Source organism: Eleutherodactylus coqui, chromosome 1 (genome assembly GCF_035609145.1).
Source record: "Eleutherodactylus coqui strain aEleCoq1 chromosome 1, aEleCoq1.hap1, whole genome shotgun sequence".
NCBI classification, from domain to species: domain Eukaryota; kingdom Metazoa; phylum Chordata; class Amphibia; order Anura; family Eleutherodactylidae; genus Eleutherodactylus; species Eleutherodactylus coqui.
This window is the reverse complement of record NC_089837.1, coordinates 189807636-189834291: the sequence shown is the minus strand read 5'-3', so window position 1 is coordinate 189834291 and position 26656 is coordinate 189807636. Positions and strand designations below refer to the sequence as shown.

The following is a 26656-nucleotide window of genomic DNA, read 5'->3' as shown; positions in this document are numbered from 1 at the left end:
CAAGAGGAGAATCTCTATGATTCTGCGCTTGTGGACAGGGGGCTGCACTTTCCATAGTTAAGTTTATGGAAAGCGTGCACTGCATTACCTGCGGCCGGATTATCACCACAGATAACGCAGTGACACATCGCCTGTGGACAGGAGCCCTAACTGGTAAAATCTAGCCCTGCAGTTCAGCTTTTTTTTCTTCAGATATCCATCTTCAGAATACGTTCACACATACCTGGCGTTGCAGATTTTGGTACAGCTCCGTACACAAATGTGCACCATATGTTGCTGATTTTGATGTAGTTTTTGTCATGGATCCGCAGCAGATTTCACCCATTTAATTTAACAGGTGAAATCTGCTACAGATTCACATCAAAATCCATACAAGTGGAGTGTATTTTGACACAGTTTTTGCACTGGAATCTTATGCAGATTTTCTGCAGAAGAAAATCTGTAGCTGTTCCGCTCCTTGTAAGCTGAGGTAGTATTTTCACACTCGGTAAAAATTTGTGGTTGGCAGAATTTGTTGTTCACGACTAGAGATGAGCGAGTGTACTCGGAAAAGCACTACTCGCTCGAGTAATTTGCTTTATCCGACTATCGCTGTGCTCGTCCCTGAAGATTCGGGTGCCGGCACAGAGCGGGGAGCTGCAGGGGAGAGCGGGGAGGAACGGAGGGGAGATCTTTCTCTCCCTCTCTCCTGCCTGCTCCCCGCTGCGACTCACCTGTCAGCTGCAGCGGCACCCGAATCTTCAGGGACGAGCACAGCGATACTCGGATAAAGCAAATTACTCGAGCGAGTAGTGCTTTTCCGAGTACGCTCGCTCATCTCTATTCACGACTGGACGAAGTGACAACATTTTTGCATAAAATTACATGTACAGATAATTGCTTTTAATCATCTCCATTCCCTCATTAGCTAAAGTAAACTTAGTATGAGTTGTTTGCTTAGCTGGGCGTGTGTTTATGCAAGGGATTACCTGTCAAGCAGGATTCCATTGTCTTCCTTGCCATGAGTAAACAATGTACTCATTATGTATGCAAAGCAAGAGCAAGGAGTACGTTGTTTATTACCCTCAAGTCAGCAAGCAGCTCAAAAGACTGAACGATTTGCATTCAAATAGAATGAATCTTGAGTGACTTGAAGATGGTTTTTATGTGGGGTAAAAACCATTGGCAAACGACAAATGAACAAATAGTGTGCAACTGCTCGTGTTTACATGTAACGATTATCGCTCACTTTCAAACGTTTGAATTCATCTTGAGCGATAATTGTTGCATGTTAAAGGGCCTTTATTCCACCCATGTGTAACTTGTCCTTTTTAGCAGTCCAAAATCGTTTTACTAGCATTTGTAAAGGTGATTATAGTCATGCATTGCTTCAGCCATTCCAACAGATAAAGGTAACCTAGAAGAATTCTTGATCACCAGTCATTGCTTGCGCTGTTGTAAACCTGATCTGATCACTTTAAATCCACATAACATAAATTCCTGTTCTGATTGCAGTAAAGTAACTTTGAATGATATAATAACAAATTAGTCACCTGAGCATAGTGAAATCAAGGTTTCCGGATATCGCTAGTAAATGCTACTTACATGTTTGAAGATATAATGTAACAGTTTGTGAAAACCAGTATTTGATACATTTTAGTACATGTTAATCTTTTGTTCTCAATCTGACATCTGCGGCTCTGCCTATTTTGTAGCAATGATCCAGCATCATTTTTGTAAGGTAACATGCACACACAGCAGACCCTACAGATGTTCACAGGCATCTGTATCGAACCTGCATATGTTACATTATCACAACATGTGAACATACTCTTTCAAGTTTGATCAAAGTTGATCATGTGACTTGCCCATTAGTGGGTAGAGAGCTATGAAGAAATTCTTAGTTTTAGGCCCAATGTCCACGGGTCGTTTTTTTTTTTTTTTTTTCCCCTGTGTGAACCGGAGCCGGCATTCCGCAGCAATAAGCAACCAATTGCTTTTACTGCTCGCAGATATGAAATTGCTGCATGCTCCATTTTTCTGCGGTTACCGCATGGGCGGCTTCCATTGAAGTACATGGAAGCCGGCTGACCTGCGGCCTTTCTGTAGTAAAGCTGGAGTTTAAAAAGAAAAAAAAATGTACTGCGCATGTGCGCCAGCACGCCAATCGACACATCCGCAGTACAGAAAAAAAAAAAACCTGGGCAGGTAAGCAGGGTTCTCGGCCACGGGCAGGGTCAGATTCCACTGCGGGCTCCCACATGCAGAATCCGACCCGCCTGTGGACATGAGGTCTTACGTTTCAATTAGTGTTTGATTTGCTCTGATTATTCCTTGTCAAAGGCTCTGGGGAGATCACAACAGAAAGGTCTAAAAGCTGTGGTTGTGGCTTCACATACTTGCTGTACTGTAACAGTTTTCCATCGAAGTACTTTTAGAACAGTTTCCTAGAACCTTCTTTGATAAAACTGAGGTTAAAGTAGACTTATTTGCATGTCTGCCTTTTGTTGCAGATGGTGAATGTGTGAATTTAGTGTAAGGGCTAATGCATACCACCATATGCCTTTCTGGACACAACTAAAGTAGCCCGTTCACACGATCCAAGGTGCCTATAAGAGCCTATCGAAAGTATGCAGCAAAGATAGGACATGTTCTATCTTTCCCGCACCTCGGAGCCAACAAGGGAGTTTGCACTCGCATCTCTTATCTTTTGTTGGGTGCTCTGATTCAGTGCGCCTAGCATTCTTTCATGTGAACACTTCTATAGGAACCTATCGCTTCCTTTTAGAAGTGCGTTCTATGCGCTACTAACAGCGCTCGTCTAAACGAGCCTTTAGTACCCGTATCTGCTGCGAGGAGAAATAGGAGTACTGTTAGAGGCCTACAGGAGACCTCCAGTCATGCCTGTCTACATGTTTCTGGACAGGCTGTCAGGCGCAGTCCATGAGGTCCCACTTAAAAGCGTGAAGGAGTGTGGCAATGCTGGGATGAACGTTTTGCCGCCTGCAAGATCATCCAGTATTTTCAAAAAATGATTTATATTGAATGCTTTGTAAATCTGCGTGAAGGCTGGAGCGTAGGGGAGCCGCTTTATTCAGGGCACTTCCGAGAGTTGTAGTGTTCGGCAGCCAGATCAGGACCTGAATCTTCTGTTAGACCTGATGTATTGGCTCTACATGCATCATACAAAAAAAAGTGCTGTTAGAGGGACATCCGGTCCCACACATGGCGTCTGATGGAGCATGCAGCTATTTAACCCCTTAGTGACCAAGCTTGTTTGCGGCTTACTGACTGAGCTAAATTTTGGAAATCTGACGTGTCACTTTAACCTCTTAATGACATGGCCTATTTTGAGCTTAAGGACCAAGCCTTATTTTTCAAATCTGACATCTGTCACTTTCTGTGCTAATAACTTTTGAATGCTTTTACTTATCAAGGTGATTCTGAGATTGTTTTTTCGTGACATATTGTACTTTATGTTAGTGTAAAAATTTCATCAATAAATTTTGTCCTTATTAGGAAAAAAAATCCAAATTTACTGAAAATTTGGAAAAATTCACAATTTTCAAACTTTGAATTGTTTTCTTTGTAAGATAGAAAGTCAAACACCACAACATAGTTATTAATTAACATTTCCCATAGGCCTACTTTACACAGCAATCATTTTTTAAGTGTTATTTTACTTTTTGCAGACTCCACAAAGTATATAAATTTAGCAGTAATTTTTCACATTTACTAGCAAATTTCAAAATCTAAATTTTTTAAGGACCAATGCAGTTCAGACATAGTTTTGCCGAGCCTGTATATCAGAATCCCCCATGAATTGCCCCATTTTAAAATCAGCACCCTTCAAAGTATTCAAAATGGCATTTAGAAAGTTTATTAACCCTTTAGATGTTTTACAGGAATTAAAGGAAAGTGCATCAAAAATTAGAAGAGTTCCTTTTTTCTACTGATTTTCAATATAAAACCTTTTTTTTAATATAAAACAGTAGGAGTTAGCAAAGAAACAAAACTTGGAATGTATTACCCAGATTCCGCAGTTTTTAGAAATGCCCCATATGTGGACGTAGCCTGTTGTATGGGCACATGGTAGGTCTCAGAAGGAAAGGAGCGCTTCTTGTCTTTTTGAATGCAGATTTGGCAGGAATAATTTTCAGACCCCATGTAGTGTTTGCAGTGCCCCTGAGGTAGCAGTACATTTGAAACCCCCAATAACTGACCCCATTTTGGAAACTACACCCCTCAGGGAATTTATTAAGGGGTGTAGTGAGCGGTTTGAACCCACAGATGTTTGAGGAATTTTTTTTAACAGTTTGAGTTCAATACGAAAAAATCCAATTTTTCACATAATGTTTAGCTTTAGGCCCAGATTTTCATTTTTCACCAGTGGCAGAAGGAAAAACGTACCCCATGATGCGTTACCCAGTTGCTCTCGAACACGGAAATGCCCCATATGTGGACGTAGCCTGTTGTATGGGCACATGGCAGGACTCAGAAGGATAGGAGCGCTTCTTGGCTTTTTGAATGCAGATTTTGCTGGAATAATTTTCAGACCCCATGTAGTGTTTGCAGTGCCCCTGAGGTAGCAGTACATTTGAAACCCCCAACAACTGACCCCATTTTGGAAACTACACCCCTCAGGGAATTTTTTAAGGGGTGTAGTGAGCGGTTTGAACCCACAGGTATTTGAGGAATTTTTTTTAACAATTTGAGTTGAGAACGAAAAATTCACATTTTTCCAATAATGCTCAGTTTAGGCCCAGATTTTTATTTTTTACCAGGGGCAGAAGGAGAAAACGTAACCCATGATGTTACCCAACAGGGAAATGCCCCATATGTGAATCTAAACTGTTTTTAGGGCGCAGGGCTCAGAAGGAAAGGACTTAGCATGTGGCTTTATGTACAAGCTGTGCGAAGTACATCAGGGTAAAACGTCAGGGCAATAAAAAAATTAAAATTTCAGGGACGTGTGGTAGATCTTAAAACACTCATTTATACAGAGGCCGGGTTGTGTGGGGCACGTTTCACACTGGTATCTGGTGTCTTTTCTTATCCCCTGTTTGTAGCACACTCTGCACCTCTTTTGGGTCCTTCCCTTCGTCGCAGTGGAGGGAATTTCACTGAGAAAATGCTGCCCTGGTACAATTCTTGTGGCCTCGCTTCCAGAAGTACTGGGCCTCTCCCCCACCTCCTGGTCCCCAAATATTAGGTCCTTGATAACTTCCTCTTGAAATTCAAGGAATGTCCCCCTGTGGCCTGCACCTCGGAACAGCACGTAGGCATTATACAGTGCCATCTGTACGAGGTGCACGGCCAGTTTTTTGTACCACACCCGTGTTTTCCGCATGGCTCTATAGGGCTCCAGTACCTGGTCTGATAGATCGACCCCTCCCATGTACTTATTATAGTCGAGGACGCAGTCTGGTTTGGGGGTCTCTGCACTGGTACCTCGTACTGGGCAGGGGGTACTGCTGTGGCCGTGTATTGTCGTCAACATAAGGACATCCCTCTTGTCCTTATATTTAACGCACAATACATTGTCGCTGCATTGGGCCCGGCTCTCACCCCTTCTGAGCAGTTGCCCAAGCAGCGTCTTAGGGAGGCTTTTTTGATTTTTCCGAACAGTGCCACATGCCACTGTTCCTCTGGAAGCGAGGCACTGAAACAGGGGGACACTGGTATAAAAGTTATCCAGGTACAGATGGTAACCCTGGTCTAATAGTGGGTGCACCAGTTCCCACACTATTTTCCCTGTTACTCCCAGCACGGGGGGGCATTCTGGGGGCTCAATTTTAGTGTCCTTCCCCTCGTAAATACGGAACTTGTGGGTGTACCCTGATGTACTTTCGCACAGCTTGTACAACTTCACACCATACCGTGCCCGCTTACTGGGCAGGTACCGGCGGAATTTTAGCCTCCCCTTGAAGTGTACCAGGGACTCGTCTACTGCAATGTTTATCTGTGGGGCATACGCCTGGGCAAACTTGGCGTTAAAATGGTCTATTTCGGGCCTGATCTTATACAACCGATCGTAATTGGGGTGATCGCTGGGGGGGCACAGCTGGTTGTCATTGTAGTGCAGAAATTTTAAAATACACTCAAAGCGCGTCCTCGACATCGCCATGCGGAACATTGGGGTGTGGTACAAAATATCGGTAGACCAGTACGCCCTGATTGTTGGCTTCTTTATTAGCCCCATGGTTAGTATAAGCCCCCCAAATTTTTTTTTATCTCTGGTGCATCCACAGGGGTCCACTTATCGGGTCTGGCATAGCTGGAGGTGGGATTTTGTTGAATAAAATTCTGGGCGTACAAATTAGTCTGGGTAACAATATGGGCAATGAACTCTTCTGAAAAAAAAAACTTGAAGAAGTCCTTCCCTCTGAGCCGTTCCGGATCAAATTGAATCCCTGGGTTCCCAATAAAATCAGGGATCTGGGGTCTGTAATCTTCCGGGGTACTCCAGTGAGCATCTGATGCATTGGGGTCAGTGGCGGTCCTTGGACGCCTTCTCGGGGGTGCAGGGAGCTCAGACTCGCTGGATGAGGATGAGGATGAGGAGTCGGAGAATGCCAAAAAAGTGGGGTCGTCATCACCACTACCTGAGTCCGAGTCTGATGCAATGATTGCATACAGTTCCTCTGAAGTGTACCTCCTGCGGGCCATATTTATATAAAATGGGGCACACGGGGAAAAAGTTTTATTAGATGGGACACTGCGGGATGGGGTGACCACGGGACGGGGGTCGGAAAGAACGCGGAAACTTATGTGGTGTATTCACGTAAGTGTTTTTTTTTTTTTTCTTTTTTTTTTTTTTTTTACACAGACGAATACACTGACAGTACACGTACTAACGACACACTACACACTAGACGGACTAACGACACGCTACACTAACTAATGACGGGTGACGGGACAGGTAACGAAATGGGAACAACAGGAACTTATTTTTTTTTTTACACAGACGAATACACTGACAGTACACGGACTAACGACACGCTACACACTAGATGGACTAACTAAACGCTACACTAACTAATAACGGGTGACGGGACAGGTAACGAAATGGGAACAACAGGACCTTTTTTTTTTTTTTTTTTTTTTTACACCAAGGGATACACTGACTACACGCTGCGCTACACTACACTGCTGATCGCACGCTACAGCTCACTCACTACACTTCTGATCACACACTACAGATCCCTCACTCACTACACTACACTGCACTTCTGATCACTCACTCCACTCTGCTACACTGCCTGATCAATCACTCACTACACTACACTGCCTGATCAATCACTCACTACACTCACTACACTACACCACACTGATCACTAACACTCACTCCACTACACCACACTGATGACTAACTCCTCTCCACTACACTGATCACTAACTCCACTCTGCTACACTCCACTACACTACACTACACTACACTCACTCCCTGCCTAATCTACACTCTAATCGCTCGTTTTTATGGCACACAATACGGTGGTTGCTCTTTCTACAAGCACCAGAAACACACTGCGGTGCTTGCAGACAGAGCTCCTATTCTAAACAGCGCGAACACCGCTGCCGCTCTGTGATTGGTCAGGGAGTTTTACCCTGACCAATCACAGCGATCGTGGGGGAGGGACCGCTCTGATTGGTCCCCAGCCCGGATGCCTCGCTTGTCTGCCGACGATATCAGCCAAGATCGCTGCTGTGTCGCCGCGATTGTCACCGCGGCGACACTTTAATGACATGACGTACCAGGTACGTCATGTTGCGGGAAGTATCCCGCTACCATGACGTACCAGGTACGTCCAGGAGCGGGAAGGGGTTAATATAGAGTAACTCCGTAAAGGTTTTGCATATCCAAGTAATTCTGGCATTGTTTTTTCGCCACATATTGTACTTCATTTAGGTGGTAAAAATAGACCAATAGAATTTATGTATAGTTATTAAAAGCGCCAAAATTGGGAAAATTTAGAAAAAATTGTCTTTTTTCCCCCCAAAATTTCAACTGTAATCTCAAATATGTGCAAACGTACTGTACAAATTTTTGATAAGATATATATTTGTTTACTTTTTTCTGGACGCACATTTGAAAAACTTAAGTGTTTTTTGTTTTAACCCTTTAGGATACGTACCAATTTAACATTTTGAGGAACATTTTGTTTTCCTACACCAAGCCAAGATTGTAAAGGCTCAAGGGTGTCAGAATGATAGATAACCCATTATAAAAACTAAACCCCTTTTATATTTTCACTGAGGGGGTTCAGGAGTATTTGAACCCCACAGTTTCTTAAGCATAAAAGCTGCTCTTCCATAGTCCGTTGCCCATAGCAACCCGATTTCAGATTCTCTTTTCTTTGTAATTCAAGGTAGAGATGTGGTTTATATCTGAACAATGTTTGTGGCACTATGTGTATTTTAGAATTTTGTCAGTAATGTTTACTGCCGGATCATGACAACGTATAACCCAACCAAAAACCGTGACTACAAAACTTCACCGCAGAAAAGTGTAAAATTTAAGAGAAAAAAATATGTATATTTTGTATACAAGACATCCCGTGTAAAGGAAGCCTAAGGTCTCGTTCACATGGCCGACTTTTGCTGCTAGTTGGGCCTTATTCACACGACCGTATGCGTAAAACGCTGTGAGTGTCCCGCAGTGTTTTAGCGATCTGTGTGTCTGTTATACACATTCTTTGCGGTGGTGTTTTTTAGTCAGTTTTTGGTGTCCTCCGCAGGACCACATATGGAAGTGGGTGTACCGTGTATGACTGCGTATCACACGGCATGCGGTCATGTGCAATGTGTTTTGTTTTTTTTCTTTTTTTCCCCCCTTATACTGTTCATAAAAATAAAGTGTGTGTGTATGTGTGTGTATATATATATATATGTGTGTGTGTGTATATATATATAGCTCTTGTTGCGTGATACAGCAAGAAATAGAGCATGCTGCAATCTATTTCTCTTTCTCGTGCGTATCCACACACAGTGTTTATATGCTAAAGTGTGTGGCTCAATGAAAGTCCATTTACTTTCATTGACTCCAGTGACCGTAATACACGCCAAAATCTCGGTCGTGTGAATGAGCCCTCAGGGTGCTGATTTCAAGGTGGAATTTGCATCATTTTATCGAAGTTTGCACCATAGTTCACACAGCATGGGTTTTTCCACATATGGGTTCTGCAAGAAACTAATTGACAAGTCACTTTGTGGCGAGGAAACCGCGTCGGACATCCGCTCGCAGATTTGCCCCATTAACCTAGCATTTGAGCTCTTCCGCAGACTGAATCTGTCAGGTTTTTGTCTAATTTTTTTTGAGCAGTTTTTATTCCAAATAGAGACCTAATCTAAAAGATATGAGAAATATAAAGGACTTCTCCTTCCTGTTGGATGCATTTCTGTCTTTAGCTAAAAAAGTTTTCCACAAAGACCTGTGTGGAACTCACCCCAAGGCAGTTTTCACACGGCTCAGAAAATCACACAAGATTTGTGCATTGCGAGATGCACAAATTTGAACCTTATTCTTTTGAAGAGGGCCACGCCACATCCCCGTTTTTGGATGTGCGTTTGCATCGCCCATTGTTGTTAATGGGGCCAGCGGTAAAATCACACCATGTGCTTGGTGCATGCAGTGCGATGCAAGGTTTTCCCCATTAAAAATATCGGATCGCTACTTCAATGAAATGATGCGAGGCAGTTCTGAAATGAAAACTCCTCACACCCGCGGGGAAATCGCAAGTTGTCAAGCACCACATGCGGCAGAGATTCACTGCTCGATATCGCGCACTCCGGTGTGAAGTTAGACTAAGGACACTCTCGCCCAGACATTTCTTTTGACAGCGTTAAGCAGGTATTTCAAACACATTCTAAAAACGCGGTACCGAACCTCCATTGATTTCAATACGGCTTCTCAGACGATCGTTTTAGTGTGGCGTTTCTAATGCGTGCTGAATCAAATGCTGTCTGTTCTATTTTTCGGCGTTGCAGCTTTTTTTTAGCTGCTTCACACCACCCATTGCAATGATTGGGTGCGTTAAAAACTTGGTCAAATGCGTTTAAATATGCCGTTCTAAAACATTGTGTTTAAAAACATCCGTGTGAGTAGCCTACGGGTTTTTTCACTAGGGCATACTGTTAGTCCTCGTGCTCTCTGTATACGTCACGGACAACACATGGACTGTAGTCGTACGGCTGTTTTTTCACGTAAACAATCAGACTGTGTAGAATAAAAAATTGCTACCCTTCCCTATTCTCTTGTCTGTTTTCATGGACTTGAGTAGGATATGCAGTGTATGAGCTTCCGAAAAAATTGGACAGCACACATGGCATATAACCGTTCTATAGAACACCTATTTGTAGAACTCTCTTCATACAGTAGTATTCCTCCCCGGAGGGAGTTTGGCGCTGTTACTTCCCAAACTTTTTTTTCATGACTTGAGAAAGGCATATGTTTTTTAGTATGACCAAAAAGACTGTATGCACATGACCTTAAGGGTTTCCACCTCTGCCCACAGCCACGAGGCCTAAAAAGACATTCACTCACCTGTCCGGCTGCCGTGCGGGTCTTCTCCATCGTAGCCAGATCTTCTTTCTTCTGCATGGTGGAATGCGCTCGGCACTTCACCTCCCTAATTGATTTTAACCTTCAAATCTGTATTTGCGGATGCACTGCCAATCGTAACATCCCATAGAGATGAATGGAGCATGCTGCAATTTATTACTCAAGCATCAAATAAAGAAATCCGCAGGTGTTAAATGAAATGCGGACGCCCAATTCTTACCTTTGGGTGGCGTGATTTGCAGATCTCTCACGCAGATTCCACAAATCAAATCCGCCCGTGGACATTGGGCCTAACTTAGAACTGGACTGTAGCCTCTACATCCTCTTCACTGATCTAGGCATGATGCCTTTATGAGGGAGGTCTCTGCTTCCTCTGACGTCACCGCTTAGGTCAACGGCGCTTGAGCCGAGCGTTTGGACCGAGACCCTGCTGGCTTCTCACTCAGCGCTTCACCACCTTTGTGAAGCTGGGAGCGTTTACAAGCAACGGGGAGCCAGTGATCCAGCAACTGTTTTTATGCTGATTGTGGTTGTTTGTCGCTGACTTTCAATGAATAGTGAGCAATGGTTTTATTTTTTGCATTTACATTGAACAATTATCGCTCAAATTAGTTTGAACGAATTTAGAGCAATAATCGTTGTGTAAATGGGCCTTAAGTGTATGTACGGGTCAGAGCTGCTGGAGGTAGGCAGGGTGAAGGTTAGTAGACCACTGAGAAGGATGTGGTGGACTCTACATGGTGGACTTTGCTAGTGTGCAGTGCGTCTGTTTGAATTACAACCATAGAAAAGTGGCGGTGAGGTAACCGCAAATAGTGACACAATGTGAATGCCAAGTGAGGCAGTGTATGTGTTTAACATCTTTTAATGATTTTTCATTCTCTTTGTATCTTAGAAGCTTTTTTTTAGTGGGATGGTTGTTTGATTCAGTCTGTGACATTCTTCCTATCCCTTACATGATAAGACTGATCATGCAGCTTCAGATGATCTTCATTGTATCTTCTACACACAAGTGTGGTTTATATTCTAATACTGGAGTTTTAATTTAGGAGTGAATTGTGGTCCATTTTGCCAGCGATGCAGCTGATTTTCTCATTTCGAGCGTATGGAGTGTTGGCTGCAAGGGCTACAGAAATCAATGATAGGTAGTGTGGGAATTGTTGCTGCTTTTGACATGGAAACTGCTACAAAGACGAGGGGAGCTGCGGACTGTGGGAACCGTTATAGGAAGGAGAAAATGCCTGGACTTATTTGCATTTTCTGCTGTAAATGGTGCGTTTAGTTCAAGACGTGAAATGACTCTGCAGATACACATCTAAATCCATTTGTAGCTTGCCTGACTTTTGTTAATAATTTAACATGTTCAGTAGCTATTGTCTACACCTTAAAGTCTTGTTGATGGCCAATTTTCAGTTATGTCTGGGCAGATTTATCTCCGTTGCAATAGATTCTGATCTGTGAACACTGGTATATAAGGTAAAGGACCGGAGCAAAGGCGTGTTCCGGTTTATGATTGTTTGGCAGGGTAATGGACGCTGCACGGTTAAAAAATAAATACAACAAAAAATACCCCCTGCAGCTTGCCTTCTGCTTATAGTCCTTATTTACATTGGCTGTAGGACTGATGTGGCAAATTTAATTGCTGCAGCCAATGACTGCCCCAAGTAAAATGTGATGTCCTGTATAAAGGACTGGGAATGTCTCCCCTTCCCCGTTACCTTGGGACGGCAATAACATCACAGGTCACATGACACACTGGCAGAGCAAATAACGCTTTCCCCCAAAAATAAGCCTTATCTTGATTAAAAAAAAAATTTTTTTTGCCTATTTTTGGGGTGGCTTGAAATATAAGCCCTAACTAGACTGCATAAAAAAAATGAATACATTACCTAGCAGTCGCGGTCTGGGTCCCTCCTGCTGCTCCCAGAAGTTCCGTAGCTCCGCTGCGCATCCTGCACTACTTGGCTGCCGACAGAACATTACAGCCATCGTGTTGGTTCAGGGAGCGCTGCATTGATTGGCTGAGAGCAACACTCGCTGAACCAATCAGAGCCATCACTTCCTGGAGGCGGAATTTATAAACCCAGCAACTAGATATTGGTGATCTGTTGGCGACTGAGGATTGCAGGACGCGCAGCGGAGCTACGGAAATTCGGAAACCAGCAGGAGTGATCTGGACCGTAGCTGCTACGGTAGGTAAGTAAAATAAGAAATTCCTCGAAAATAAGATCCTGTGACTCTTTTGGGGCAAAAATTGATATAAAGCGGTCTTCTTTTCTGGGAAACACGGTAGAAGTGTCATCTGACAGGCAAGTATATGGCTTAGTAGACAGTGGTGGGGACTTGGCAATTATTTAAAAAAAAAACAAGACACAAAAAACATCCCTTTTAAGCAACCAATTTTGCGTTATTGCAGCATTTGTTCATACTTGGTTTTGACAAGCACACACAACTCAAAGCTCAATTATTACCCATGAGACTTATCCAGTCTCCTCTTATGTGTCATTTATACCATTGTTATTGATTAGTTAACCATAATGGTAACGTCTGCTCTGTCCGTTACATGATTATTCCCACAGCGCCTTGTATATTTTATTATGCTTCACCCTGCTGTGTCCTGAGCTTTGTTCTTTTTTCCCCTTTTCTATTGTCCCACGCTGGACACCTCCACGCTCATGGACACTTTGCATCCTGCTCCCTTGTCACACAATTTTAATTGGCGCATCCTAATGCAGCATGAGAGAAGAGCTTGTAGAGTGCCATTGTTCATTAGATGGAACGTTCTTCCCTCTCACCCTGTAATCCTAGAAGAAACCATGCCAGTCCTCCAAGTGAACAGATTCTGTTCATGTCTGCAGCCTGTATTGGATTCTCTGCCATGCAGTTTAGTTAGAAGCGTGCGGACAAATGAAAAAAGCAGTAGCAGATTCCTGCATGGGTAGTAAGTGCTGGACTTATTGCCTGTAACGTGCCTTAATGAACATATTGACGAGCTCCGACTACTTTTTAATCGGTGCTCTTGGAATTTTTTAAAAAGAACCCATCGCCTAAATCTGCTGCTTTTATTTTAAAATTCTGTAGCATCAAAGGCCAATAAAACTCCAAAAAAGAAAAACACCCCAAAATCTCCATGCCGCTCAGTGAATCACTTAACTCCCTGCAGTAGTTGGGTCTGCATCTCCAGTTTTTTGCATTCCACACGTCCTCCCAAAACCCACTATGGCACCAGATGAGCACTAATGCCACTTACCCGCTTTGGTACCATGGCAGCTTGTGGAAGGACTCGAGGTGTATCAACACAGTTGAGTATTTAGTGGTGGTGTAAAGCTTGGTTTCCATGGAACGGAAATCCCCGAGGCTTGGTGGCACCGAAAAGCCGCGGGATAAGCGTAGCTTCAAAACTCGCGGCATTCTACTATGGGTTTTGGAGCAGTTCGACCGCCGGCATTTCATTGTGTCTTTCTCTCCCCATAAAGAAGAAAGAGGCCGCAACGGGAAAAAGAGGAATTGACATGCTGCGGCTGTCAATTCCATGCTGGGTCCGCCCGACTTTGCAGCGACGGATTGGCCGCCCCTTGTGGACGAGATTTTTGCAAAATTAAAACTTAATGAGTCGTTCCTGCAGTTACAAGTGGCCACTATAAGGAGGTTGGAGTGGAGGAACATTAGGTTGTGGTATAAAATACCCCTGCAGTAGGCCCTAATGCTCAGCTTCTTACGAGCCCCATACATAACAAGGCCCTCAAATTTAGCGATTTGTGATGCATCCATGGGGGTCTATTTGTGGGGTTTTGAAATTCTGGGCATATAAATTAGTTTGGGTAAAAAAGTGGGCAATAAAATCGTCTGAAAACAGTCCATCCTTCTGAGGCCTGCTGCAATAAATTGTATCATTATGATTTAAGGCTGTACAGCTCTGATGTTGGAAGACGTCCATCGGGGTTCTCTTACTGTATACTGTCAGCCTCTCTGCTGTCAGGGCCTATCCAACGTGTCACCTCATGCAGTACTGGCTTTAGCCAGCAGATAGCCCCATTGTATAACGGCAGAAAAACCAGGATACAAATTGGATTGGAAAGGGTTAAATTCCCAGTAAAGTAGGGAATCCGAAATTTTCTGGAGTAATCCACTGAGCATCAGATGAATCAAGGGTTCTCTGAAAGGTCAGTCCTTGAACACCACCTCAGTGGGTTCAGGGGGTTCAGACTCGCTTGATGATCAAGATGTTAATGCCAGTAAAGTGGAGTCATCCTCCATAACAGTCTGATTCAGACGTAATTAGTGCGTAAGCCTCTTCTGCAGTAAACCTCCTGCAGGCCACAATATAGATATTATATATGTTTATTATGCACCCAGACATGCCCAAGAAAAAATTGTGTGACCACTGGACACATGTGTTATACCCCCCCCCCCCCCCCATGGTGACACTACTCTAACTGATTAATGGATGAATGATCACATAGGAACACAACAGGATTTTTTTTTTTTTAAACTGCCAGGATCAGACAGTACACTGACTACCCGGCTGCCATCCCGGGTAAAAGGGACATTAAACAACTGCGTGAGTGCTGACATCACTGCTAAGGTCATTGGCGCTCCTGCAGAGCATTTACACTGACAGACTTCAATGCTGGATCGCAGACTCCTTGCTGGCTCCTTGCTCAGCGCTTCACCTTCTGTGTGAAGTGCTGAGCTGGGAGCATTTACACTGAACGACAAGCCTGCGATCCAGCGATGGTTGGCTTTTATGCTGAAAACTTGTGACCAAATAGTGAGTGATTTTCATTTATTTTTGTATTTACACTGCACGATTATCGCTCAAAGTTTGTTCAAACAAACGAAAATGCACGATAATCGTTACTCTGAACTTCAAAACAATCGTGTATCGTTTGCCGCACCAGTATAAAAATGGTCGCTGGATCGCTCCCTTCCTGCTGCGTCTAAACGCTCCTCGCTCATAGAATGTGAAGTGCTGAGCGAGAAGTAAACGATACTCCGTGATTATCTGCCTGTCTAAACGTTCTGCACTAGCGTGAGTAGCTAGTGGTGACGTCACTCGTCACGCGGATAGTTAAGCCCACAGTCGTCCCGTGTAAATGGGACATAACGCAGCACTGACTACACTAATATACTGATTACACTGCCTACACGAACACTACACCTACACTATCTATACGAACACCGATCACCATTTACATATATTTTTTTGTTTTTGGACACAGTTCTCTTCTCGGCCCTCTCACTTCACCCAACAATAGCGAAATTGTGGTTGGAGAGAGTGTTTGCATTGTAAATGGTGCCCACTTTGGCTGCTGTAGTCTGATTGGTCAGTCAGGGCTGACTAATCAATCACAGCAATCACTGGGGAAGGGCTGCTATAATTGAACCCCCCCAGCAGCAAGTAGTGATAGCGCAACAGGATGTAAACGTACATCCTGTGTTTAAAACGTTGCCTATGTACCATGCACTTTTGATGTAAACTAGCGTCCTGTGGCTTTAAGGGGTAAATAGTCTTATCAATGACTGACAGCCTTCCCTGTTTGTACAGCCATACACAGCTGTCAATCACTGATAGCTCCACCCATTGGACTGGATATAAATGAGTAAAATAGTAGTTCTAACAGTAGTGAATCTTTCCCCATAAAGCTATATATCAGTCTGCTCCACTCCTCCGGCTTGATAACATCATGCCTGCAGTTTGCACAATATGTTTAAAGGGGTTGTCCCGCGCCGAAAGGTTTTTTTTTTTGTTTTTTTTTCAATAGCCCCCCCGTTCGGCGCGAGACAAACCCGATGCAGGGGTTAAAAAAGAAAACGGGATAGTGCTTACCTGAATCCCCGCGCTCCGGTGACTTCTTACTTACCTGGTGAAGATGGCCGCCGGGATCTTCTCCCTCGGTGGACTGCAGGTCTTCTGTGCGGTCCATTGTCGATTCCAGCCTCCTGATTGGCTGGAATCGGCACGTGACGGGGCGGAGCTACAAGGAGCCGCTCTCCGGCACGAGCGGCCCCATTCAGAAAAGAAGACAGGACTGCGCAAGCGCGTCTAATCCGGCGATTAGACGCTGAAAATTAGACGGCACCATGGAGACGAGGACGCTAGCAACGGAACAGGTAAGTGAATAACTTCTGATAACTTCTGTATGGCTCATAATTAATGCACAATGTACATTACAAAGTGCATTAATATGGCCATACAGAAGTGTATAGACCCACTTGCTTTCGCGGGACAACCCCTTTAAGACGACAATCCCTTTAAACTATCAAGCTCTTCCTATGCCGCTGTCCTGTATAAGAGAACACAACACACAGCTGTCAGTACTGTAAAGCACCAATACACAATCATGATGCCTGCAGTTTTGACAGCTTGTTCAAGTACTTTAGCAGCGTTATTGTTAAAGTATGTCGTAAAACTTTTTTTTTTTTCCCTAAGATACATGGCTGTCTTTCTCACGCTTGCACTTAGTATCACAGTGATTCACTGCAGACTGACACTCCTCTGGTATATTTACTCAAATAGAATTGGTTGGTGGCACCAGCTCTGGTTTACATAGATCCACATCTTTAACCTCTTAGGCCGCGCTCACAGAGCTCGCGTTTTATAACGTTTAGCATGGCGTCTCAAATGCTGCCCCAAATGCTGTAAAACCCCTCCATTGATTTCAATGGGTCTTTCCAGAAATGGCTTTCAAGCGTGGCGTTTCAAGCTCAGTCTGCTCTACTTTCAGGCATTATAAGCATTTGCTTTTTCTTTCTTACATGTGATGCGTCGTCCATTGCAATCAATGCGAAGCATTTTCAACCCTGTCAAATAAGCAGTAGAACGTTGTGTACAGCGGTTTGCCACGTTTTTGAACGCAGCGTTCTTTGCCATCGCGAGGGAAAGTGAAAGTGGTGACATCATCGGCTTGCTCTGCCTGTGTTGTTACTGTGCTCAAAGCAGGCAAACGCTCATACTGATCGCTGTACAAAGCACAGCGCTTTTACTATCACCTGTGTGAGAGGGGCCTTTGTGATGGAGTGTGTTTGCACATTAATGACCAACTAATATTTCATTGTCTCATTCCTAGAGCTTTAATAACTTTTTCATTTTTCCATTAACATGCCTGGATAAGGGCTTGTTTTTCTGCAAGACGAGTAGTTGTTTTTTTTTTTTTGTTTTTTTTTATGGCATCATTTTAGGGTATATATAATTGATTGTATGACATTGTCAAGGGGTATTGGGGAAAAACAAATCCGCTTTTTTTAAATAAATTTCATTTTTGCATCATTCAGCATGCTAAATAATATTACATTCCCTAGGTGAGCACAATTATTCTGGCAATACCAAATTTATACAGTTGTGTTTTTGTCCTAAGATTTGGTTTTGTGTCGCTGCATTCCAAGAGCATAGCATTTTAATTTTTCCATTGACTGAGCTTTATAAGGGCTTGCTTATTGTGGATGAGCCCTAGTCTAGATTTATTCCTTTTTTAGGAACATATATAATGTTAAATATATATAAATCACTTTTTATTTTTTCTAGAGGCAAGATTAACAAAATCTGCAATTTTAGCATTTTTTTTAAAAACTGTTTCCTGTGCAGTATAAATAACATAAATTCTGCAGGTTGGTACAATTTATGTCATTAATAAATAGTTTTTAATCTTTTTAGTTTTTTTTTTTTCTTTTTAAGATAATTTAGTTCTTTGTATAATCTCATTCAAAAGCCCCCAACGTTCTTTTTTCAGTCATGCATATAACCATTCTGATCGCTTTCTATTCCCAGTCAAGATATGCACAAAATTAGCTTTTTTTGGCCATTTTTTTTCCCCATTGTGTGCATAGTGTGGGTTAAGTGTACTATCTTTCACTTTTTTCCCCTTTGGGTCATTGCAAATGCTCTGATACCAGATTAAAAAAAAAGAATAGTAAAGGGGGAGTGGGGGGGGGGAAATAACATTTTTTTTATACTTTATATTATTTACTTTTTTTAAATTTTTGTCCCAATAGTGGACTCAAATAACTTTACCTTTTTAGATGGTTCTTATAATACACTGCTATATTTCAGGGGCTGAGCCTCCTAGGCCACCGTGCATGGCACACCCAGAGGCCATCTTCAAGCCATGGGGACCCCGTTATTGCATTTTGATCGTTCAATGGGTGACAGAGGGAGCTTCCACCCTCTTTCAGACTTTTACATGCCTTGTTGGCTTTGACTGCAGCACGTAATGGGTTGAACATAGGAGCATCCGGAGCATGGACATGTTGCTCTGTTTCCTCAGTTAGCGGCTTGAGAAAGACCAATGTGGTCGAAACGTTGCCTTTCTACTTAAAGGGGTTGTCTCACGCCAAAACGTTTTTTTTAAATTTTATTCAATAGGCCCCCCCGTGCGGCGCGAGACAAACCCAAGGGATGGGTTAAAAAAAAAAAAAAAAAGTTTATTACTTACCCGAATCCCCGCTCTGTGGCGACTTCTTTCTTCCTTTACCAAGATGGCCGCCGGGATCTTCACCCACGATGCACCGCGGGTCTTCTCCCATGGTGCACCGTGGGCTCTGTGCGGTCCATTGCCGATTCCAGCCTCCTGATTGGCTGGAATCGGCACACGTGACGGGGCGGAGCTACGAGGACCAGCTCTCCGGCACGCGCGGCCCCATTCACCAGGGAGAAGACCGGACTGCGCAAGCGCGTCTAAAAACGCCAGAAGACAGCGAATTTAGACGGATCCATGGTGACGGGGATGCTAGCAACGGAGCAGGTAAGTGAATAACTTCTGTATGGCTCATAATTAATGCACGATGTACATTACAAAGTGCATTAATATGGCCATACAGAAGTGTATAGACCCACTTGCTGCCGCGAGACAACCCCTTTAACAATGAAACAATAAAAATGTCTATTTAACATAAGGATTGTTTTATGCACCTTTTATGCTGCCATTTCTCGAATTTTCCTTTTGGGTTGAACATAGGGAATCAGAGTTTTCTTCGGTCCCAGCTGCTAGACAGCCAAGTCCCCAATCCTATTGGCACAAGAGAGTTGTGCCTGTATTTTAATGAAGCGCTGTATCGAATAAAGCGTCGTCAAGACTTACGGGCAGCCACCAAGGGGTTAAGTTTATTCATAAAAACTATGGAAAAAGTTCAAGGAAAATTAGAAATATGCAGTAAATGTTTAGTTCTGGACTTGCACAAGCTGCTTCCTTCAGTTTTAGAAGGGAAAGTCCTCCTTATTCCTATATAGCCGTGCTCCTATTCCCTTGGTAGTCCTTGGAAGTAGTGATTTCCATCAAGGCTGCTGCACCGCAAACAAGCCCCTTAGGACCAATGGGAAATAAAGCACCTGCTACTTGGTTTTGATAAACAATAATCTATTAACACACTTGTGTGATCAATGTAGAGAATACGATGCAGTTGGTTATACGGCCTTCGCTTTAGATTGTCCGAACATCAGAATGTTTTATGTGCTAATAGCAGAAATGTTTTGCACAACATAATACCATATCATTTAGGGGCCGTTCACACGAGTGACACGGCATCGCAGCAATATTGCATCGCTCGTCTGTGCGATTTTGCTGCGGCTTCTCGCTACAAAGTTGCGTGACTTTGTAGCACCACATGCAAGGATTTTTCGGGGGTGGGGGGATGTGTGGCTTGAAATATAAGCCGTAGCTGAAGAATAAAGAATAAAAGGTATACATCACCTAGAAGTGTTGTCTGTGGCTCTGCTGCAGCTTTTCCCCGGTCCCCAGCACTGGTCGTCCTCTTCTGGCCGGCGAGTGAAAAATCCACACCACCTGGAAGCGCTGGCTGTGATTGGCTGATGCTTAGCCAATTACAGCCAGCACTTGATGAATGGCTGTGATTGGTTCATCGAGTGCTGGCAGCGCTTCCAGGAGGCGGGATTTTTCAATCCCCGGCCAGAAAATTATGAAGAAAAAACAGTTCTGGGATTCGGGGAGAAGCCTGGCCTACAGCGCTTCTAAGGTGATGTATACTTTTAAAAAACATTTTTTCTGCAACTAGGGCTTAGATTATAGCTTTGACAGTAGGATTTCCTACTGTCAAATTTGCATCGCACTGCACGAAAATCGTGTTTTCGTGTGATGCAACAGAGAGGAAGGCTCCATAGAGAAACATGGGCTACAAAACCTCATGAGTTGCAGGCATATCGCCGGTCCGCAAGGTTTTTGTGTCTGGTTGTCACATGCTACAAAATATCGCATGTGTGAAGTAATCCATAGGAATGCATGCATGGGATTTGTAGCAATGTGACAAAATTGCGTGACTTTGCCACCCGTGTGAACGAGGTAGCGGGATGACCCCAACCTGAGGTGTGCATGAGGCTGGGTGTACATTCAAATGCACCAGCTATGTCAGCCGTTTAACCTTTTACATAAAATGTTGGATGAACAACAGTCAGTCTGTGTGTGACCTGTACCTGCAAGCTGATGTCCAAAGTAAATAAAAGGACGTTTTCAAAATGGTACCAACATACATCACACATTGTAAATGTTATTTATTAGCTATTTTGCATGGTATTATCTGTCTTAGGCCAGGCTCACATGGTTCTGCTGCATTTTACAGCGTTTTTGTAGTTGTGGAGTTGGCCATGACTCTGCCTACTGGTGTGTAAGCAGCGAAATTGTATCGTGCATGATCACGTACTTGCGCACGCTGTCATGCGCAGTACACCTGTGCTTTTTTTCTGGTTATTTCCCGCACCGTCGCTTGGCTATGGATTGTATACACGCCTCCCATACGCAATGTATTTGTGTATGTGCGTGCATATATACACGCCCATAGAGAAGAATGGGCTCTATCTAGCGTATATATGTGGCAAAATAGAACACGCTGCGTTTTTTTTTTTTTTTTTGCGCTTGCATATTATGCAATTCCGTCGCGGTAATAGGATCGCAATTGCATAAGACAATGTAATTGACTCCCTGCGACTTATCACATGGGTGCACAAAGGCCATGTTATATGTGGTATCGATATAGTCGTGTGAGTCTGGGGCCGATTCATGCGAGGGTACGTGTAAAGCATTGAGTGTATACTGCAGCGTTTCACTGCTTTATGAGCAGGCGTATCGCTGTGTAGGGCAGCGGGTTTTTTTTTTTTGCACCGCACATGATGGTGTATCTCATGCACTCTGTCAAGCGCAGTATCCTCTGATGTTCCGTATAAATCCGCACAGACGCAATGCCATTGCATATGTACAGCTTTTATTACGCGCCCATTTAGAACAATGGGGCTCTATTGCGTGTAATATGCAGTAAGCTAGAACATGCTGTGTACTTTCATGTGCATGTTACACGCAGTGTATATAAGCTAATGTGAATAAATCAATGAAAATCAATGTACTTTCATTGACTCCGCTTATTACACGGGCGTGCATCGGGTGCGTAATGTAATACACAGTAAAACTACACTTGCGGGAATGTGCCCTTAGGCCGCTCTCTCACCGCTTTTTACAGCGTTCAGCGCGGCGTTTGAAAGGCTGCACTAAATTCTGTAAAATACCTCCATTGATTTCAATGGGGCTTCTCAGACTAGCGTTCGAACACGGTGGTTCTAACAGTTTTTGAACGCTGATTACTCTATTTTTGTGCGTTTTAGCACTTTTTAACGTACCCCATCACCCATTGTAGAATGCATGCGAAATTGCAGTAAGACGCGGTGTTGTAAGTGGCCTTGGGGTTTATTTAAACAGCGGAATCTGATCGAGATATTTCACTGCGGCTCTTGCAGCTGAAATCCATAGATCCACATGCAGATTTGGCCTTTGTTTATAGGAATCCACATGCAGAATTTTCAATACCAATCTGCATTAAGTGACATCTCTGGCAGACAAATCCACGTGGTGAGGACAGCGTCATGGTGCCCCATACATATGAATGGGACGCCTATTGCATAGGGCGATTTTTGCTCTGATTTTTGCCCTAAAATCTGTATGAACAGAGCATAAAGGTAAGTTCACACATAGCGGAAATGCTGCAAATCTACCTCCACAAAATTCAGAGTCAATGTCCGTGCCATTGGTGTGGATTTTGATTTGGCTACGTGTGACCTGTACCCTTTAGGCTGTGTTCCCATATGGTGTCTAAATTGTAGTTTTGCCAAGTTTCTTCGGTGTCTTGAAGTATTTTCTGCTGATGGGATTTCTACAGCTGCAGCAAGTGGAAATCATGTGCTTCAGCTGTAGAAGCAGATTGGCAGAAAGCTGCAATGTAAGGCCTCGTGTTCAAGGCTAAAATAACATTTAAAATCCGCAGCATTTCACCCGCAGTGTGAGCCGCGCCCCATAGGGATGCATTGGACACCCGTAGCTAATTAAATACCTGCGGATGTCATTTTCCCTGAGGCGTGGATTGCATGTGCGGGAAAACACCCGCAGCATGCTCCATTTTAGTGCGGGTCTCCCGCAGGCTTCTATTGAAGCCTATGGTAGACGTCCGGATCCACGGCACACCCGCAGCTGAATTTCTGCTCTCTGGCGCGGGAGACCAGGAGTTCAAAAAAAAAAAAAAGAGAGTGCACGGTGCATGCGCGCGGCACGCTGCTGGCGTGCCGAGCACATCCTTCGGGCCGGAGGAAAGATGATCCGGCCGTGACGGAGGGCAGATCCGCAGCGTCCAGACAGCTAAGTAATTTTTCTTTAGGCCTCATGTTCGTGGGAAAGGAGGGACCCGCTGCGGGATTCTGCATGAAGAATCCGCGGCAGGCCTGATTTTCCCCCTGGACATGAGGCCTAAGACTTTGGTGTTTCGTCGTAAAATGCGTGCAGCTTTCTGACAGCGGTTATGATGTGCAATTAAAGGGGTTGTCCCGTGAAATCAAGTGGGGTTATACACTTCTGTATGGCCATATTAATGCACTTTGTAATATACATTGTGCATTAAACATTGGCCATACAGTAGTTATACACTTACCCCTCCGGTGCTGGCGTCCCCGTCTCCATGGTGCCGACTAAAGCTGCCTTCTGCCGGGATTAGACGCGCTTGTGCTGTCTGCCCTCTTCTGTCCGGCTCCGGCGTGCTCACGCTGCAGAGGTCTTCTGACATGGAAAATTACAACTGTGTGTTTTAGTTATATTACATTGTATTTGTCTATAATTATAACTTGGATAGCAATCAGACCACATTTTATTAGTAATACATACAGAAATGCAAGTACTTCCAAAGGGTTCATTTATTTTTCTTGCAACTATCCTTTTCCTATTTGTACAGACCAGAATAGTGTGTGTGTGTGTGTGTGTGTGTGTGTGTGTGTGTGTGTGTGTGTGTGTGTGTGTGTGTGTGTGTGTGTGTGTGTGTGTGTGTGTGTGTATGTATGTATGTATGTAATATATATATATATAACAGCTCACTGATGAGTGTCCATGTGCCGTCTGACGCACGTTGGTGAGATGATGCTGCGGGATGACATTGTGGTAGCATTCAGCATGGGGTCAGAGTAATCTGGAGACAGGCAGTCCTGGGCAGGGAAACTAGCAGCAGCTCTCGTTCTTCGTTAACAGGAAACTCAGGATCTGTTGTGCCCTCAGTACCTGTGGCAGTGTAGAGGACGTTCAGCTGGTACTGCTAGTCAAATCTGTGCCAAGTTGATAGTACACCAGACCTGGACAAATGCTCAGATTCAATGTACTTGGACCCTAAGGCCTCGCCCAGCTGCCCACTTTCTGTAGCATCTTCCGCATTGGTGGGTGATGAACACTTGGTCTCGCTAACTAGTATTGGGCCCCGTATAGTCAGTCGCATGGCTGCCCTAGACCCCTCTTAGAAATGGAACACCTCTTACTCTACGTTCTTGGCTTGAACGTGTTGTACCGCAATAGGCTTCCATAACCTATCCATAGGCTGCTCTTTTAATAAAGTCCTGGGCGCTATCTGTGACTGTTGCCCATGTGGATCAGTGTTGGAGGCTTGGGGGATGAGACTGCTGTGTTAATGCTTTGGTGGGAGCTGCATTTTTTAGTGAGTAACGATCCAGTTGGCATTTAGCCTTTCGGTGTTATAGATTTGACGGATGATCGTTTGCGGTTGTTCTAAATATGACGGATGATCGTTTGCGGTTGGCTGCTACGCGTTCAACCATGGAACTTTGTTGCATTTCCCGTAAGACGTGGCACTAAAGGTTTATGGGAGTGTACTCGGTTACCAGAGCACACTTGGAAGACTTGTTGTCTGGAAGGGGATTACTATATCCCTGAAACACATCGAGCTTCTATCTGAATAAACCTAGCATTCTCCTTGACTAGTCCTTCTCTGTTGAGGTCTTGATTGGCATCATAGGGGTTGGGGAGGTGGTTACCTCTTCCTCTTTTCCCTGCAGATTAGTTGTTTTTAAATTTTTATTTTTATGTTTAATGCTTCTGTACCTTCTGATTAAAATCGTAGAGGAGATGATCTGTAGTACTAACCATTTGTAATCTATATAATCTGTAGTGTGCATTGACATTATCATTCTGTATCTGTAAGGGCTCCTGTCCTCGGGCGATATGTCACGGTTACCTGTGGCGATAATTCGGCTGCGGGTAACTTGTTGAACGCTTTCCATAGACTTAACTATGGAAAGCGCAGCCTGACGTCCACGAGCGGAGAATCATAGCGATTTAAATGGCGTCATGCTGCGATTTGCCGCAATTCTCCACGGTGAGCCTGTCATTTCTCCCCCCTGCTCCCCTGCGGCGGACTATCGCTAGCGATATTCCGTCACTGCCGTGCACAGGGGCTTTACTGTTGTATTTTCTGGGACATGAGGATTGGTCACACGGCCTCAGCCCCGATTTTCTTTCTTTTTAATGTGTCTATGGCCCTTTAGGCATAGCATATGTCAAAATGATTGTAATGGCCTGGAACGCATAAGTGTCAGCTGTATTGTCTCTTGCTGGATCTTACGGGAACTATAATAAAGCCATGATTTTTACGGCCTAGATAAGTGTTTTTGTTTTATATCATTTATGTGCCTTCCTGTGAAGCCGTGGTGGACTTTGACAATTTCTTACATTTTTAGTTCAATTCCAGCACATATGGGTTATTCATAAAATAGTAAGAGGGTAATGTGAGATGACAGTCATTAGCTTCTCTAGTGCAATTTTTTCCTTTTTGGGCTCTATGCCTCTCATTTACAAGAGGAATGTGACTGAGTCAGGGTTATTGGCTTAGACTGAAGATTCACATCATAAGGTGTCGCTCTCCACTGGTGCTGGTTTTGGAAACTCTTTAGTGTATACAGAAAAGACAATTACAATTAGCCCTATTCCTGCTCCAGCTCTAATACGGTTATATTTGAAATTAAACTTTTTCTTTTTCCCCTGTAGGTAAAATATTACAGGCACTTGGCACCTGACCATTTACTGCAAGTATGTCAAAGAGTTGGACCACTCCTCGAGAAAGAGATTCCCCAAAGTGTTCCTGGGGTTCTAACACTACTGGGAGCTGGTCGCCAGTCTCTGCTGCGCACAAACAAAAGTATGGGAAAAAACTGTAAATCCTTTGCTCTTAACAGAATCAAAGGGGTTTTCTAGTGAGAATTATTCTGATGACCTATCCTCAGGATAGGTTATCAATAGTTGATCGGCTGGGGTCTGGTGGTCAGGACCCCGACAGATCAACTCATCAGGTGCATGCTGTCAGTGCCGAAAAAACGCAGGTCAGAGTGGAAGCATAGGAAGTCTCCACGCCGACCTCTCTGTAGTGGGCGGTGCTTGTAACTGCAGGCACGGCTCGCATGGATTTCAATGAGTGCCTGCCTGCAGCTACAAGCACGGCTACTACAGAGGTTGGTGCGGACACTTACGCTCTGACCTCTGTACATTTGTGGTGCTGACAGCATGTGCCCACTCAGCTGATCAGTCTGGGTCTCCAGCGCCCGATCAACTATTGATGACCTATCCAAAGGATAGGTCATCAGTAGTATTCTCCTTGGGAAACTTCTTTAAATGTATGCTTTACGGTGATAACCTTTTATTATCTGTACATCTATAGGTTGCAAACATGTTGTATGGAAGGGCTCAGCTCTTGCAGCTTTACATTGTGGAAGGCCACCAGAGTCACCAATAAACTATGGAAGCCCACCAAACTTGGGTAAGTGCAGAGTGGGAAAAAAACACACCATTTAATAGAGCAGTT

General features: G+C 43.9%; 1 protein-coding gene across 2 annotated transcripts in view; it reads left to right on the top strand.

Moving 5' to 3' along the window:
• PHIP (pleckstrin homology domain interacting protein) overlaps positions 1 to 26656 on the top strand; it is a 108645-nt gene that overhangs the window by 6416 nt on the left and 75573 nt on the right. For both annotated transcript variants that reach the window (XM_066604870.1, XM_066604862.1), the window contains exons 5-6: positions 25846 to 25996; positions 26513 to 26611. In XM_066604870.1, coding sequence (XP_066460967.1) covers positions 25846 to 25996; positions 26513 to 26611 — 250 coding nt within the window. The remainder of the gene's footprint in view (positions 1 to 25845; positions 25997 to 26512; positions 26612 to 26656) is intronic.